The sequence below is a fragment of the Odontomachus brunneus genome, unplaced genomic scaffold (assembly GCF_010583005.1).
Source record: "Odontomachus brunneus isolate Ranch 3 - 2012 unplaced genomic scaffold, Obru_v1 Obru_scaffold_019, whole genome shotgun sequence".
NCBI lineage: Eukaryota > Metazoa > Arthropoda > Insecta > Hymenoptera > Formicidae > Odontomachus > Odontomachus brunneus.
In genome coordinates, this window is record NW_022639469.1 from 1,858,453 (window position 1) to 1,876,417 (window position 17,965).

Genomic DNA, 17,965 nt, shown 5'->3' on the forward strand with positions numbered 1-17,965 from the left:
GAGTCCGCAATAACTTCGATAATAAAATTATAAATAACACCGGAATAGCTGTAAGAAGAAAATAAATATGATACTGTAAAGTTAAATAAATATGACGTCAAAACCACGTTCAATTGCGAAGTTTATCGCGGCGTGCTCGTCATCTTTTTTCGTTCTAAGGTCATCGATTCCGTAAACGGACGGAAACTGAACGAGGACGGCGATCAGGCTCAGAGATAATTGATATTACGCAGCCGGTGATATCGAATTGCGCGAATGCGAATTCACGAACGGAGGAGAGATCAGCTGAATGACAGTGTCGGTCGGCGTTATCCCGAGTTCATAGGTCAGGCTAATTGATAAGGATGCTTTTAGGGGCGTTCTACTGTTTGCTTTGGAGGTGGTCCCGTTTGACGTAGTTGTGACTGGCCTCACGGACGAACCAACGGAAGAACGGAGAAACGGACGGACGGACGGACAGACGAACGGTCTCCTCGCAAATCTACGACACGTGTTATCTCGTTCGCGTGCGTGCCATTTTGTCGAGCGATTCGACTTCTGGTCTAGTGACTCCCTTCGCTATCGAGGGAAGCGCGCTCGGCGGATCAGAATTTTCTCGACCCGTTTTCAGTGCTCGCTAAACTGGGAAAATACCACCTAACTGTATCATCGAACAGTTGATACGGCCGAAAAACGGATCTACACCTACTGCTGTCGTGCGTGTGTGAGTACGTTTGTGTAGTTGCCTCCACCTTATCGACGCATTGCTACTCTCTTACGGATCCCGCATCGACGCAAAATGAACTTTCCCAGGCACGTATTATGAAACATTTCGGAATCGATTCCGGCCGGAATAAATACTGTTTTCCTTAGAAAAGACAATAAAAATCTGCGGAATAACGGGATTAGTCCGATCGAAGTCGATTCCGAAAAGTTCCCTAATACGTGTCCTGTACTAGAAATTGAACGAAATTTGTTGTATCCAATTAAATTTTGAAATTTCATTTTGTATCATTTCGGAAAAGTAAACCCACTTTCGATAGTTCAACAGTTAAGACCGATCGGAATTAAATTCACTCAAATACTTCCCTCTCTCTTGTTTACACCGATAAAACTGAGTAAAAATCTGCACTATTTAAGAGGATGCTAAAAAAATATTAACACTAACTGTGACAGCTAAAATATCAATTTTGGAGTTTTTTATTGTTTTCGTTCAAAGTTCTATTTTTATATTTCATCGTGTAAAAGCAGACGAAACCTTATGCAATGCAACCAATACGATGTAAACTTTGTAGATAAAAGTCCATGTCTTGTTGGTAAAGTTTTCAAATCTGACATTCTCTTAAAAAGCGAACCTGGAATCGTTCTCTATCTAACTCACACTAACTCAAACCTAACTATGCGTGGGTAAACGGAAAAGGATGGACTTATAAACTTGACCATGAAAAAAAAAGTCGATAACGTAGAGACAAACATTAAAATGTCACGATAAGCAATGAGACGATCGTGCTACTCCTTTTGTATTTCTTGTAAACCACACAGTTGTTGGCATCTCCTTTAGTCGTTGACACTCTAGAAATACCTGATTTTTCTTGCGATCAGCTGCATCTACTCACTGTTTCAGTTGTGAAGATCTCTCTTGAAATCTCTTAGAATACAGGTAAGAAGCGTAATTGCAACGATGGAGCATGAAGAATCAAGTTTTTGCAGAATACCAATGACTAAAGGGGATACCAATGATTGTGTGGTTTTGCTCTACATATTATATAAAGTTTATTTGAGTCTAAGCTGCTCTGTTTGACCATATTTCGCGGAGAACTCAACCATGCATGTGTCTGAGAATTTCTGCAAAGTTGTCGTATATGTTTCAGATTTTTCTGGGTACCCGCCGCGGTCATGTTGGATTGTGACGTCGGAAGCGAGAAATGACGTGCTGAAAACTCTTGCACTGCGTGCCATTTCCGAGTAAAAAGATATTTTTATGAAAGAATTTGAAACATACATTTTTTAATGAACGTTTGAGATTGCTTGAGTATACTTGTAAAATGCTGCTTTTCTTTGATAGTTAATAAATGGTCATAAAAAAACGTGGCAAGATCAAGGAAAAGTAGATTACAGAGGAAGAGGTTACATGTCACATCAATTTTACAGCTACTTTTTGACTGTTAAAGGAAAGAGATAATGTTTTCGGAATATTTTTACAAGTATGCTCAAGCAATCGGAAGTGTTCTTTCATGCAAATATCTTTTTGTTTGGAAATGGCGCGCAAAAATCGGACATGCTTTCTCGTTTCTGACGTCATCAATCCAAAGTTCCACGGCGAGTATCCAGAAGCGTTAAGCTTCTGAATTTATAAAGATACAGCAATGTTCTTGGACGTTTTTTTGAGTGGAACAGAGATTCGATATAGAATTTTTGTATCAGGTAAATATTAACACTAACTATGACAGCTAAAATATCAATTTTGGAGTTTTTTATCGTTTTTGTCCAATGTTCTATTTTTATACGAACTTTCATCGTGTAAAAGCAGACGAAATCTTGTGCGATGCAACCAATACGATGTAAACTTTGTAGAAGAAAGTCGATGTCTTGTTGGTAAAGCTTTCAAGTCTGACATTCTCTTAAAAAACGACACTGGGATCGTTCTCTATTTAACACACACCAACTCAAACGAGACTGACCATGATAAATGCGTGGGTGAGCAGAAAAAGAGGGACCTATTAACTTGACCGTGTTTCAGAGAAAGAAAAGCGACTCCATGTCAGAGAAAAGCGCGCGCGGGTGACACGAACCTCTCTCGTGCAGTGCGCGCGTAATCGCCAGTCCGGATCGGGCAAATTAGCCGGTTTCCGGCACTTGTGGAGAAGCTCTCTTTTCTCAGTGTCTCCGTCGCGCGTCTCTCTCTCTGACAGTTATGAAAAAATTACTGCCGCGATTATGAAATGTGCTGCCGAGCGATCGCGGTGTTACACGGTTGCCCAGTGTGACTCACACAGACACACACAGACACACACACACACACACACACACACACACACACACACACACACACATATATATGCGATTTACATGAGCCGTAAGAGCAGTCGTTGACGACGCGGAGTGCCTCTGCCTATTCGAGTGTCCGGTATCAGTGTCGAGTACATACAGCCGATACTGCTAGCTACCTCTTCTCTTCCCTTGATCCAAGAGTCACGTGGGGAACGAAGAGTAAAAGAACCCGCTAGTAGTCCCGGTAGGGGAATGGGTTCATCGGCAACTGGCGGTAGGGGAGGGAAGGGAGACCTCAGCCTACCACGATAACGCAAGCCGGTCTCGTCTAATTATTCGTGTTTATCCGCAGAGGGAGAGAAGAGCGATCGGGAACGGGACTGACGCGACTACGACGTGCAGTTCGCGGACGACGGTAGGAGCGAGGAAAGGATGGCCGGTCGTAGTCGGGACGGCGGGTCGGTCAGGAAATTCACGGTCTGCCTCGTCTATCTTCTGACCTTCCTCGGTGAGTTATCCACCAGTTATGTTGGAGCCCCTGCTTTAGTCTCTCTCTTTCTCTTTCTTTCTTTCTCTCTTGTTGTCGTCATCATCGTCGTCCTTCCACCTCTTCTTCTTCTTCTCGCTACACCGTGCCCCTTCCAGCCTCTTCGCTCCGCTGCGGGTTTCCACTTGTTCCTCACGGAGGTCACGTTACCCGACCGACCCGGGAGTCATTCATATGAGCCGACGGTAACGCGACGATTCCATTGAAAGAGCGCACGCCGCTCCGTTGAACCGGTCGTCGTGATTTGGAGCGTAGCTGGCTGGCCGCGTGACCGGAATGGTCGCTCCGTTTCTGATTTAAATCGAAGGTCAAAACAATCAGACGCGGCTGTGCAAAGTGTCTCGATCATTCCAACAAGGACTGTGCCAGAGGAAGAGAAAGAGGAAGAGAAACAGAAATAGATAGATAGACAGATAGAAAGAGAGAGGGGGAAGGCGAGGCGCGGAACGATCGCGTTGCATACGACGTGCGAAACGTACATGTTACATGCACTGTTGACGCTGTTTCAATACGATAAAGAGAGACGCGACTTTTACACGATCACTAGTTAAAAATAGATCTAGTTAAAAATAGACACGTGGAAACACACGTGTCTGTGTGCGCAAGGATTCGTTTCCGGTGGAAATGGATCTTGTAACGTGGTATTTGTATACAGATAGACATAATAGCCTTAACTCATAGTGTCAGTTTAGAGTTTTCCATAAGGGATACATTACGCTCTAGTGAGACAGTGTTGGATATTAATCGATTAAGATTTTCTCGGACCAAAATAATTGGTTAGTCAGTAACAAAAATTAATCAATCGTCAGATATGTAATCACGTGTAATTTAGTCGTTTGATGAAATTAATTATTAATTAATCACATCAAAGTTTGAAATTATTTGAGATTTTATATGTGATGATTGGCTAATTTTGATTATTGACTTATCGATTATTTTATCAAAAATTGAATAATATGATTTTAATTAATTAATGCCCAACACTGTACAAAGGTACCAGGCCATATTCCTTTTTGTTTAAATTGTTTTGAAACCCAGTGATGCCTCGATATACCGAAACAATCGATTTCTTAACTTCAAAGGATCTGAAAGGCTCAATTTCTCAATCTCGAATAGCGTATACTTGATCGTTGGCGCAGGAATATTCGCATTATTTATGCAAGTATTCTTTAAATTGCAATTACAATTTAAGCAAAGTTCTCATCGCGCGTATTATTTGGGCAGTTACACAACATTTACTTCATCGAGCTGATATATTCGTCAATTATGGCAAATAATTAAATACATAGCGTAAACAAAACTACACGCACAAGATGGCAGTTCGCAATTGACTATAATAGACTTCCTTCAGTCAGAGTTAAGATACAGTATGATGATTCCTGATTATCCTGTATCTTGCCCGCCGTGTTAGGAAGGAGAACGTGAATGGAAGTGAGAGAGAAACTCTAGATAATTTAATCTAAAGTAATAGAGAGAAGTAAGAGAGAGAAGCTGTGCAAGACTGAAATGACGAGACACGCGTCAACTTTTCTCTCACTCACTCATTCCTCCTTACAAATAGCGGACAGTGTTCTAATTCTGACTTGAGCATGCAAAAAATTTCTCTAGCATGCAAAAAATACAAATGATACCGAGCAGACACATACCTTGATTGTTTTTCGATAAATCGCAAGTTACACGCCGCCTACAGACAATTCTAACCTAGCGCTGCTTAAACAGTTGACTCACAGTCGATCGTCGCGTCGCTCCCGATTACGGCTGCATCCTTCCATAACCCTGCGAACAATTCGGGAGTGACGTTCGTTAGAGCCGGACGATTCGATGACGCTACTGCTCTTAATATTTCGTAATTACGCACGCAATGTCGCGCTCTTTTATTATCGCGCGCGACGCTCGCCTCGCACTTGCGCGGAACACGACCGCGTTCGCGCGCGCATCGAATCGCGGCGCTTTCTGCGCAACGCGCGGGAATTTCGCCGCGCGTTAAACGCGAGTTTTCGCATAAGTGCGTGTTAATCGTCGAAGAAGATTGCTTCGGGCACGCATGTCTCATGGGCAAACGTGCGAGTCGCTGATTAACGCGTTCTCGTGATACACCGACGATTCTTAATTAAAATAAGTGTGCATTTATGTCTTTCTGTATTTCAGATTCCTACTGTCAAATGGCACCAGGTAATTATTCGCCGAAGCGCGACCGTCTTCACGTCCTATCAAAATTCCACGAAGGAGAGTATCGCAATACTATGATAAAATTAATCTCATCGCAGACATTTGCATAAAGATCAGATTGCATAAAAGTTTGTAAGCTGTCAACTTTTTAAATGCCGAGTGAACAAATGTGATTTATATGCAGAAGTGTAAATATCACTGTATTGTATAAACTTGTGTAAGAAGTGTCGCAACCTTTATGCAAATGACTGCATAAGACACAATGAAGTCGGAAGCTCAACAAACCGTCAAAACTGCGAGTCATTATCGACGGGTTTATACGCAGTAATAATATAACTAACAATAATAAACGATAATAAATAATACTAATAATAATAATTAATATAATTACTGAGCAAGCCTGTCGATAATGATTTTCAGTTTTGACAGCTTGGCGAGATACCAACTTTATCGTATCTAAATCGTTTTGCAACTAAGTGTAGATGTACAATTCGCAAAGCAAAAGACACCTCTGAAAAAAACTGATTGAAAATAATTAAGTCACTTGACATACCAAGACCGGCTTGATCGAGCTGACTAGAAGAAAAGAAAAAAGGTCTCACTCGCAAGAGTCCGTTTTTGTCTCGGATCCTCGGCGCTCCGTCGTGTAACAGGGACTCCACGTGAGTTAACGGTATTCCGTTGCGGCGCGTAACACGCGCTCACACGCACACACGCACGTATCCGGCGTGTTCCCGCTGCGTTGGGGTCCCGTCTCAGGTCTGTCGTCCTCCCCTGCGAGAAGGAACGATCTTGTTCGCTCGCTGCGTGGAGAGTGCTTGTCAGTCGACGCGTGACTCGCGATCGGTTACGTCGAGCGTTCACGCACTCACGTAGACGCGATTATTGCTCGTGTTCGCGCGTAATTAGTCGGCCGTCTGCCGATGTATATAGTTGCTCGACAAATTTCCCGACGATTTCCTACGATGATCAACGCGTACTGGATGTTATGCGTGATGCTTGCAGCGGTGGCCGGTGCCATCAGAGGCTGGGAGGCAGGAAGCGGACACAGGTATAGACTGACGACCACGCTTCTCTTCAGGGAAGCGATACCGCCGAAATCCGGAGGCGACGTCGGCTTCAGGCTGACTGGCGAGCTGGACGTCACCGCTGCGTGGCGGGATCCTGGCGATCCTGATGTCTTCCTGCTCAAGTTCAAGGTATGACTGTGAGATTCGACGTTATCAGCTGCGATTGAGACGTCCTGAACGTTCTCGAGTCTCTTGACTAGATTCTGCGCCGGTTTCATCGGTTGATCGTAGTTCGAGTCACTCTTCGATTCATTTCAGCCCTGATTACAGAAGAAAGGACAAAGGGTTAATTATTGGTCATCATTTTCATCAAAAGCGGCTCCGATGACTTTGGCCTTCGTATGTCATCAAGAGTGAGACCTTTCGAAAGACACTCAGAGTCATGTCCCTAATGACATATGTGAAGGTGATCAAGGTCATCGAAAATGTGCCCCTTAACTTGAATAATTACCAAAGTATCAGTTAAGTCAGGATTGAACATTGAATGTATTGTTTGCACGTGTTTATCCAATTGTTCAATTTTAAAACAATAACTTTTACTTGATATCATTGTCTTTTATATGAGGTTTTGTTTTTTATGTGACTGCTTCGCTGTATATTTTAAGAATTTTTGCATAAAATATATGAATATGCAAACATAAGATATTTGCCTAATTAAGATTACGCACGACACCGCTATTATGCAAAGAGCTACCTTGTACTAGTCGATAAAAAGATTTATGATCGCGTGTGAATTTACACTTGAGAGGGATTATGATGTGTAAAATTTATTTTTGCGTTCACGCTTATAATGTAATACTTAATTGTCTTACGCTTATAATGTAATAATTGTCTCGCTTGACAAATTTATAAATATGTCTTCGCGACTTCATATAATTCATTACGTTTATCTCTCTCGTGAAGTTTATCGCAGCGTAGCATATCTACGTTCTATATAGGCATAAAGTTTTTAAAGTCTCTCTTGCTCGAATAATCTCACGATTCTATGCGAGCAGTTCGTATCAAAGACACAGTGCAAACAGTAGATTCGTGATTTGTTATATTAAACAACATGTTTGCTATAAAAAACTGTCTACGCTAGAAATAGAAAAGCTAAAACGTAGACGAAAACCCGAAAATACGGTTGAGCAAGCGCATTGATACGAAAAGGCAGGTCGTACTGGATCCGCATAGCGGTGATAACCCCGTATCCGAGAGCGATAAAAAAATCTCTCGGATTGCATATCCTTCGGAGAAAATGGCAAGCAGAGCCCGTCGATAAACTAATCTTACTTCGATATATTAAAAATGAAACCAATGTATGATGATAATAACCCTATATCCGACAGCGATAAGAAATCTCTCGAATGTCACATCTTCCGGAAGACAGAGGCTCTCACAAGTAGAGCCAGTTAATAAACTATTAACTTCGTGTTAACTAGTCTTATACATTTCAATATACTAAGAAAAGAATCAACATATGGCGACGATAATCCCTTATCTAGAGTGATAAAAAATTTTTCAAATTTTCGTCCATTCCTTGAAAGAAAGAGACTCGAGTAGTGTCTATATTAGTAACGAGCTTCGCGTTAATTGGTCTCGCTTCAAGACATTAAGAAGGGAAACCAACGATAACGTTCATCAATCATACATGTGTTAAAAACAAACGCAAAAACTGGCGAGTTCTAACGCGCAGACGTTCTTGCAGCTATCATCACCGCAGCTGTGGATCAAATCTCGCCGTGCTCCAGAGCCGGAGGGCTTCGTCGAGCACTCGTCCAAGGTAGACGAGAGCGCCGAGAAGCCGTTCCTCGTGGTCTGGCGGCACGGGGACATCCAAGCCGTGTACATGGACGCGGCTGAGAGCGTGTCTTCCGCGAACCTGAAGCGCGGCTTGGCCAGTCTCTTCCAGTACCGCACGCTCGACGACGAGCAGATCCGGCAGCGGGACGCGTCCGGCCTCTGCAACGTCACCTATGTGTCCTTGGGGCCGCAGTCCATCCAGAAGCAGAAGACCGGCTGCGTGCAGAGCAGCTTGCCGCGACGCAAGATGCACCCAAATCCGGTGTTCGGCGTGAGCTTCGCGAGCACTCGCAACGCCACGTACATGTTGACGCACTCGCTGCTGCCCGAGCGCGTGGTCGAGCATGAGGCGCACAGGATGACCTTGACATCCAAGTCGGATGTCGGCACGACCGTGCTGTCGGAGAGGACGCTGGAGCAGCTGCCGCAGCTTCTCAGCGTGAACCCGGTCCAAGCGGACGCCGTGAAGCACGCTATAGCGCTCCTTCAGCCGGGATACAGGGAGACAGATATCGATCTCCAACTGGAGCCCGTTACGTGTCCCGATGCCGGGTGCCCTACGGTAGGAATTTCTGTAGCTTAACATTTATGCCTATCTTGTTTTGTACCATATCAGACGGTAGATAGAAAGAGCGTGAGTATATTTTCTGACGTTGTCGCTCTGACATACAGACGTAAGAGAAACTCGAAAAGTTTCAATTACACCCCTGAAACTTTCAACGTAAATGACTGATAGATCAGTCTGTTTGTATTTAGTATATTGATTTAAATTGATTTTTTCTATAGGCGCAATATCTAAAAGTTTCAATGACATCTCTGAAATTTCCAACGTAAATGATTGATAGATATATTAGTCTGTTCCTATTTAATATATTAATTTCCATTGATTCTCTATCCTACACGAGATATTTTATTGTAATATTACGTTCAACTGACATTTGATTAAAGTTGATTTCATAAAACAAGCTTCGGGTTTTCTTCGGGATTTTTTGTAAATATTGTCGCGATTTCTCGCTTTATTTCATTTTTTTTCATTTTATTTTATTCTTTCACTTTATTTCATTTTCATGAATATTCTCACTTAACTTGAAGGAAAGTTTTATAAGATGGCGTCGATATTTTTGGTAAAAATACTTTGTCGGGTACGTTTACACACTCTCGCTTGACTGAGAAATCAACAACATATTGCAGATCGACCAAACGATTGAGAAACACCAGCAAGCGTTGAGTGCCGGCGCGCTCGGCACGGCGAAGTCCGCGTCGGCTTTCCTCAAGCTTTTACCTCTAGTCAAGAACGCCTCGCCCGAGGAGCTGCACAAGATCCTGAAGACACCACGCTACCGACAAACCAGGATGCAATTGTTGGACATTTACGGTTCCGCCTCGACAACGGCCGCTCACAAGGCGGCCATGAAGATCCTACGGCAGGATGAGACCGGCGACGAGACCGAGAGGTACCTGTGGGCCTTGTCTTTGTCACCAACGCCGCACATCGACGTCGCCAACGACGTGCTGAAGCGCTCCGAGGAGACGATGCAAAACGACCACGTGTCCGAGACGTACGCGCTCGCGGCTGGCGCGATGATGCGACACCACGGCTCGGTCTCGGCGATCGAGAAGGCGAGAGTCAGCCTGGAACTCGGCCTGAGTGTGTGCACCGGCGACGAGTGCAAGCTGAAATTTCTGCGGGCGTTGCGCAACCTGAAGAGCCCGGACGCGACTCCCACGTTACTTGAGTACGCGTTTAGCGACAATCGCGCGATCAGCGTCGCCGCGTGGCGCGCTTTGGCGGCTCTCCCTCGACAAAGCGTAAGTGATGAGCTGAAGAACGCCGCTCTGAGAATGTTTTACCAGATCGGGGGCCCGCGGAGGGACAGCAGCGCGCGAACACTCGCGTTGGACATTATCCTCGAGAGCGAACCCTCCGAGGAGGTCCTACGCGACCTCGTGCATTACCTGGGCGGGAGGGACCCGGCGTACGAGGTGTACAAATATCTGAGTCAACGAATGACGCAAATCGCCGAGAAGAACGAGCGATTCGCCGGCTATCTGAAGAACATATATGTAAATAGCGGTGTGAGAGTGAATAATTATCACACGCGGGCGCAGAGAGGCCTCAGTACTGCCTTCACCAGAAGCTTCCTGCGCTCGCCCGACAGCAACGGCTCCCTGCTGACCGTGCAGGAGGTGAACTCCGGCCTGTTGAAGCGCGGGATCGTGGACGTCGTGCTGGAGACCAACAGGCACGAACAAGCGATGTTCTCATTAGGGCTGTTCGCCGGTGGTCTCGGCAGTTTTGTCTCGAGTCAAGAAGAGGGAGCAGAGGTGGACGACGAGGTGGCCACCGCCGGGATGGAGATAGACATATTGGGCGTCGGCGTGCGTCCGTTCGTCTTCTTCTCGGGCCAGGGCGAACTGATGAGCCACGTGTGGTCGGGAACGGCGTCCGAGAGGACTCCCGCCTTTCAAGTTCTCAGCTCGTTGTACAGCTACAGCGAGCACGTGCCATTAGCGTCCGGTTTCGTCGCCGAGATCGACGTGGAGGGTGCCGTGAGCTTCGACTTGGCCGGCCAGATCCAGCTGAGTCTGTGGTCGAGGAACGCGCACTCCCTGGTGGAGATGGGCGCGGGTGTGATGGTCCACGGCGGCAGCAGGGTGCGCTCCAGCTTCGTCCAGAGCAAGGCGGAGTTCTCCGTAACGATGGAGCCGAAACTCGAACTGTCCACTGACGTGGACTTCTACAGCCAAGTGGCTCTGTGCATGCGACTCAGCCAGCCGGCGAACACCGTGAAGCACCAGGTGTACAAAATCGAGCGAATACCTGGCAGCCGGCACCGGCTAAGGAAAACGCGTCGGTTGAGGAGCCACTCGCCCGGCAGATCTTACCTGCTCAACCGGAAGAACAACGAAATGTGCGCGAAGACGTTCAGTTAACGCGCGCCGTAAGGGCGCGTATCCCAGTGATGACTCTTTCTGTCGATAGGACGGTCATTGTGGTCGAGACTTTATTTTTTCCGTCGTTTGTTTTATTTTCTTTTTTTTTTACGCGCGCACTATCGCGGACCCTCGAGAGTGCAAGGACGAGCATGATGATGCGACAACGTTTGTGTTTGTGTTATGCAGATGTATAAAACAATATCTGAGGATACACTTGGATCTTGCTACAGTGAACTTCGCTCGGGTACATTCGTGAAGGAGTTAGTTAACATTCCGGGGAATGTTCTTATCTAATTCTTTTCTGGGTTAAGCAGAGGCCTCACAGGTCACCGTAATGTACGATTTAACGTGCGTTACAACTAAGAAACTTTATCTTCGATTTTTGTTCGTTTGATGTGAGACATCATCGGCTGGAATAAACTTGGACAATTAATTTTAATAGACTCGGTAGATGGGGGGAGGGAATCTTAAACATTTGTGACAATATTTCTTTTAACGTTTTTCTCGTGATTTCTCTTGGCGAGAGATCGTTTTTGACTTTGATTATTACAAACCAGTGTTGGACATTAATCGATCGAAAGTGTAGTCGACTAAAGTAATTATGGAATCAATAATCAGAATTAATAAACGTCATGTATGTGATTGAGCAATTGAATCGATTAGTGAAGAATTAATCAAACTTTGGCTTAATTCATTGATCAATAGTTAATTTTAGCAATCGATAAAATTATTCGCGATTGCACATATGACGATTGGTTAATTTTGATAATCGATTCGTCGATTATTTCAATCAACTAAAACTCCACGCTGCTATGAATTCGACTTTCTGCGACAACTCGATGATGATTTAATTAATAATACTTCGCATCTCAATTATGAAAAGAAGAATGTTCTCCCTATCGTGTCCTACGCGACACGTTGTATCGATATCCAGGTGTATTAATATTTTCTATTTTAAATCTAACGTAAGTTTCTCTCACACCTCCACGTATGATCGCGACGTCAACATGCCAAGCGTGATTTCATCACGATAAGAAGAAAGTAAATCACGATAAGAAGATGTAAATTCTATGTTCTGGCATTCGTTGGACATGACGTGTTACCTCTTATCTACCCTCCCAAATTTCTCAGAGTGAAATTTCGTTCGAAAAGTGGAGTAATCATTGAATTTCTCGAATTCTCGAGTGATGTTTCACTCACATAGAATTCACCGCTCTGAATCATCGGAATGAATTGAAATTGAGCAGTGAACTTGATGTGGTTCACCGTTAACAGAAATTTACCTATTTTAATCGAATGAAACGTTCGCTTATATGAAGTAAAGATCTATCCTGAATTTGAGTGAAAGAGTGACGTTCTTGCGATTTCGAACAATTTCAGTGTTCTTACTATCACCCCGACAATCAGTAGCGAAACTACTGGCCGTTCTTCACGCGCTTTGAGCGAGATTTCACTCGACATAATATCTAAAGTACTCTAACGGCAACCGCACTCGTCAACGACCATGTCCTCGTAGTCATACTCATAAATCACTGCATCATCGTTCATATAAAGCAAACTCGTAGGCGCCAGTCGGGTCGGCACGCAGCAGGCTCGGCCGACGACCTTGTTGCTGTCCAAGTCCCCGTTGGCTTGGTGCTGAAGAGCTCCGTGCATCAGAGTCTGCACGATCGCGTGCTGAGTGGGGCTGAGGTGATCGGCGAACGGGAGGAAGCATTTGCCGGTGCACTGGTAAGCCTCATAGCCCGACGGCGCAACCACCCAGCGGTCGTAGGCGATCAGCGCGAAGTCCACGTAGAGAGGATGCCGACGGCAGGAGTCCCGACGTCGTCTGCGGGGGAGGCTGCCCTTCGGCCGCCGCTCGTCCTCTTGATCCCGCTTCTCCACTCGCACGGATCGCCGCTGGCGATGAGCTTGGCCGGTCTTGCTGTAGTTCAACAGCAGGATCGGGCCGTCGATGTAAGGACGGTAGGTGAACCTGCCGTACACGTAGAACTGGACGGTGTCGCTGCTCCTTCTGGTGACGGCGGATGTGACGTTAAAAGCGCGCCAAGCGTCGTCCTTTCGCGACTCCAGGATCTCCGGCGCGTTAATGTTTCTCGTCATCGCGTCGAACGAGCGCACTCGGATTAACGCGCCGGCTACCCCCAGCAGCTCCGCGGTCTCGAGGCTCTGATCGCTGTTGACCGACGGAATGGTGAACTTCACGATCCTGCCGCTGTCGCTCAGCGGGCCGGAGATGTACGCCGGTTGAATCGCCTTGATGATGTCCGTGTCTGGGCGCCGGTAATACACCTGCAGCATGTATTTCGACAGGGTGTTGCGGTGTTGTCGTCGGCGCGGCGACGACGATGACAATGACGATGACGACGATGACGGGATCGACAGATCGAAGTGGATCAACGCCTTGGCACGCATGCTGGAGCTCCAGCGGCTGATTGAACCGGTCTTCCACAAGTAATACACGCAGAATATGCTCATGAACAGTAATAGCCAATAGCCCGAAGTTCGCATGGTGAATCCGTTGACAGGATCCACGGATCCCGAGCCGATCTGAACGAAATTCGCGGCACTCGCGGAACGTAGAGTAGCTTATCGATGTTCACTTGGCACGACCGACAATTAGCTTGACTTTAATTAGCTTGACTTTAATTGTTGCTCGAAATTAAACGTTTCGTTATTTAATGATGATTATGTAACCTGTCCCAGGATATTTATCCGCGAGGTAAAAGGCAACAGACCGCGTGCGGATTTTCGCCGCGTAACTTCTTCCTTCGATCAATTCGCCTCTGTTCTTCGAGTGCGGACGCAGAAGCATATTCTCGGGATTGGAGTGGATCGAACGTTGTCGATGCCGCTCCACTCCGGACTGCCAAACGTCGGGGATCCTTCGGAGGTGAATGCGCTTCGCTTGAAGGAGACCGCTCTCCAAATAGCCGCCAATGGAAGCTTTCGAACTTACCGCCTGGAATCCTCTTATCAACCGCAGACTACCACTCGACCGAGCGTTCTGCGTACTCATTTACCCGGCCAGCTGCAGCGCCTCGCTACTGCGTTAACGACACTCGCCGGTATCTCTCCGATTATCGTAGGAACGTCGCTTTGACGACGACGGTTTACCTGGGTAAATCAACAATTGCTTCACACGCGTCACGAATTCGTGTAGCATGAATAATCGTTGCTAGTTAGATAACAAAACACTGAATATCAGTAGAATTGCTTGGACAAACAAACTAGGACCAACCTAACCTGATCTAACGAAAAAATGGTATTCATTATCTAAGCCGTAGTAGCTGATAATCTTTGGGAAAAGGAATAATACAATTTGGAGTGGAAATTTTCGAGTTATCGCTGTTTGAAAAGATTAGAAAAAGAAATGATAATGACAATGAGAACTATATCAGATCGTCGTGAAAGGAAAATCATACATTTCCAAAATTACTGTCACTTTTCTCCAGAACTTTATTCGAAATAGCTCATATATTGATAACATCGCTATGATAGCCGGAGTAGAAAGAGAGAGAAAGAGAGAGAGAGAGAAAGAGAGAGAGAGAGAGAGGGAGGGAGAGAGAGAAGAAAGAACATGTTCCACATTTTGACGAGTGGCGCTCAGGGCGCGGCGACGAGCGCGCCTGCGTAGAGCCCCACGGGGGAAGTAATCGCCGCCATGGGGTGGCTGCCGCGCTGGCGAAGGGTCGTCGCAGCACCCGCTGGGCCGCCCGGCATCGATTCGCCGCGGCGGCGGGGTGACGTCATGGCGCCGCCGAGTATACGCCACTGAGGGTCCGCAACGTACGTGAGCCCAAGAGCGTGGCGCGCGATTTTGGCGAAGAAAGGCAGTGTCATGCCGTGGCCCTGACCTGAGCCCATCTCTGGCCCAAGTCGACCATTCTGGTGCCATCCTCCGCGCGCCGTTCCTCGAATTCGTCGGTGAATTCCCCTCGAAGCAGACCCTTCTCGGGAGACCTCACTCGGGACACGCTGGCGTTTCTCTCGACGCAAGACCGACCGGAACAGGACCGCAGCGGGCGCACATTGTCGTACTACTATCGTTCTCGTCGCCTTACCGTCTCTGCTGTGCACCAGTGAGTATGTTACACGCCGCTCTCTTTCTCTCTCTCTCTCTCTCTCTCTCTCCACCTCGACGGGCTCGAGGAGCTCGGCGAGCACGAATGCGAGGCGGGAATGCGAGAGACAGGCGCCTCGTACGGCCTCTGGCCGCGTGCTGACATCGCACGCTCACACGTTGGCTCGCTTTTCTGCCACTTTGTTCCCTGCTATTCGCGGTCTCTTTCCCTTCCGCGTGCGCTCTCGTTCTCCCGCTCTCTTCCTCGTTCGAGATTATATTAGCAACGTGTTATCGCCAAGTGTACAACAGACAGACGTCGCTCGCTGCTTGTTCCGACGATTCCGTCTAATAATCGCGTGATCGTGTCCTCCGTAGCCGACAACCGCAATTCGCACGATAACGAGTCCGTAAGTCGAAATCGTCGCTCGATGCAACGATCACGTCACGAGTTTATATTCCAAACACTTGGCACTTGAGTTCGACGCGATATTTAGTCGCGTTAAAGTGCGTACCTCGTTATCGGCTTATCGTCATACCGATGTGACGAGCAACTCCGTCTCGCCGGGCAACACCGATCGACCGTCATTCAGCCAGACGACCGTCCAAGTCGTCGGTCGACTTGCGAGAATAGCGCACGTTTCTGCAAACAGTCATGAAGGTAACGTCGTTCAGCGTCGGCGCGTAGCGTTATGTAAGCCTGGCAGTCTCTCTCGAACGGTTCAAACGATCTTAAACAAAGTGTTACAGTCTCAATTCGAGGACTACCTACCGTATTTGGGCGGCGCGGCCGGTGCTCTCGTCGTCACCGGGGTTGCGGCTTATTGGGCTTCCAGACCGACAGCTGAGAGACCGCTGTTTCCACTCGACGCTCAGGCACTTGTCTTGCCGGTAAGCGAATACTGACCTTCCTCATCTGAGAGCCATGTCTCTCTCCTAAGATTACACACCGGTTGCGGACAATGTCGGACGGATATTCAAGTCGCCACGTGATATTTCACGCATGACAACGTTTGCGTGCGGACGGCGTGCCGTGATAACAGATGCTTTAATAGTTTACAAATAACAAGCATCGTACATAACATCGTAACTTGAACTGCTTTTGCAATCTCGCGTTTGTTTTGGACTTTTGAAGGTCGTCGGAAACCCAAAAATTAAATGAGCGTTGAGGCGTACACGACATGCTTAGTGTAAGTGTATCGCGACAATCCGACAAATTTTAGACAATCTGGAAAACAGATCTCTCTTAAGATAGCTGGCCCGTAAACTCATGTTTTCAGTAATAAATTTTAAACTTGCAGTTTTCAATTTTGCCAACGTGTCAGTTGGAAACACGATCTGCACACGCGCACAGTTAGGAAAGGATTGGCGGGGATAACTGAAGTCAAAGTTCGCATTATTTTTATACTTATCGCAAATACGAGAACGACTTCCAACATCGCATTTTCAATTATAGCGGTCAAACTGTTTTTACAGTTTTAATGAAAAACTAGAAGATGATAAAATCGTTCTTTAGAAATATCATAAAATTACGAGATCATTTATTGACCGTTCAGTTCTCGAGAAATTGATATGTAAAACACGTAATTCCTTTTAACGTCTGAAGTATTACAACTAATCTGTGAAGACGTGGTAATGTACGTGGCAATGTTGTTTGCACTGTATTTCTCCTTGTGTCCATTGGTTAGACATCTTTTTCAAGATAGTACCATGTGTTTTCAAGATAGTGACCATGTTATGTAAATAACCATGAATATTTATAGCCTAAACGTTGGTACAACAATACAAAAAATATCTAAAAGTATGAAAAGATACGATATCACGTTTATCTCTCTCGTAACATACATTTGTATGTGTGCGCTTATCAATATATATGAGTATATTTACAAACATGTCTCTAACAGAACAGTCCCGTCCAAAAGTATTAGACGCTAAAACATGAAAAACGATTACTTCTTTGTGGATTTTTTAATATTATGAGAATTTGCTTGATATTCTCTTGCGATATAATCCATCACAACTGTGTGTATGTGTGTGTATATGTCACAAGTCATATTTAGAACATATTTGTCGAACTTCTTTGTACTGTATTAACCACTAACTTTTTAACAGTATTGTTATGGGTCGACTATTTTAAATGCTAAGTATCGCGCGATTTTTATTCGGTTTGCATGTTGAATAATTTTTAACCTTCTAAGGACCGGCTATTTTTTTATCGACTTTTTTATTTAAGAGCTTAAACTTTTTTGTCAATATCATTGGATTGAATGGGGAAAAAGCTGACACCGCCATTGCGCCGATATATCGGCTTCTAGCCCTCCAAAGGTTAAATATGTATATTTATTTATATTAATATTAATATATGTAAATCTCTCTCTCTCTCTCTCTCTCTCTCTCTCTCTCTCTCTCTCTCTCTCTCTCTCT

The 17,965-nt window shown here is 45.7% G+C and overlaps 3 protein-coding genes across 10 annotated transcripts in view; 2 read left to right on the forward strand and 1 right to left on the reverse strand.

Annotated features, from left to right (window-relative positions):
- The first annotated feature begins 334 nt into the window (after positions 1 to 334).
- Positions 335 to 12,439, forward strand: LOC116841977 (microsomal triglyceride transfer protein). Of its 7 annotated transcripts, none has more exons than XM_032810581.1 (6): positions 335 to 707; positions 3,323 to 3,478; positions 5,666 to 5,689; positions 6,692 to 6,885; positions 8,444 to 9,100; positions 9,730 to 12,439. In XM_032810581.1, the coding sequence occupies exons 2-6, from the start codon at positions 3,403 to 3,405 to the stop codon at positions 11,470 to 11,472; spliced, it is 2,694 nt and encodes an 897-aa protein (XP_032666472.1). In that variant the 5' UTR covers positions 335 to 707; positions 3,323 to 3,402; the 3' UTR covers positions 11,473 to 12,439. The 7 variants fall into 7 exon arrangements, with proteins under 7 accessions (XP_032666472.1, XP_032666474.1, XP_032666469.1 ...); XM_032810578.1 differs by having other exon boundaries at positions 336 to 703; XM_032810582.1 differs by lacking the exon at positions 335 to 707 and adding an exon at positions 826 to 1,639.
- A 254-nt stretch (positions 12,440 to 12,693) lies between these two features.
- LOC116841980 (bone morphogenetic protein 2-like) lies at positions 12,694 to 14,861 on the reverse strand. The gene has a single exon (XM_032810589.1). The coding sequence runs from the start codon at positions 13,987 to 13,989 to the stop codon at positions 12,952 to 12,954; it is 1,038 nt and encodes a 345-aa protein (XP_032666480.1). The 5' UTR covers positions 13,990 to 14,861; the 3' UTR covers positions 12,694 to 12,951.
- A 305-nt stretch (positions 14,862 to 15,166) lies between these two features.
- LOC116841978 (long-chain-fatty-acid--CoA ligase 1) overlaps positions 15,167 to 17,965 on the forward strand; it is a 26,111-nt gene continuing 23,312 nt past the window's right edge. The window contains exons 1-2 of one of the 2 annotated variants that reach the window (XM_032810585.1): positions 15,167 to 15,560; positions 16,284 to 16,432. In XM_032810585.1, coding sequence (XP_032666476.1) covers position 15,560; positions 16,284 to 16,432 — 150 coding nt within the window. In that variant the 5' untranslated portion in view covers positions 15,167 to 15,559. Of the gene's footprint in view, positions 15,561 to 15,692; positions 16,203 to 16,283; positions 16,433 to 17,965 lie in introns of those variants that run through there. The other variant, XM_032810586.1, reaches the window with a different exon arrangement.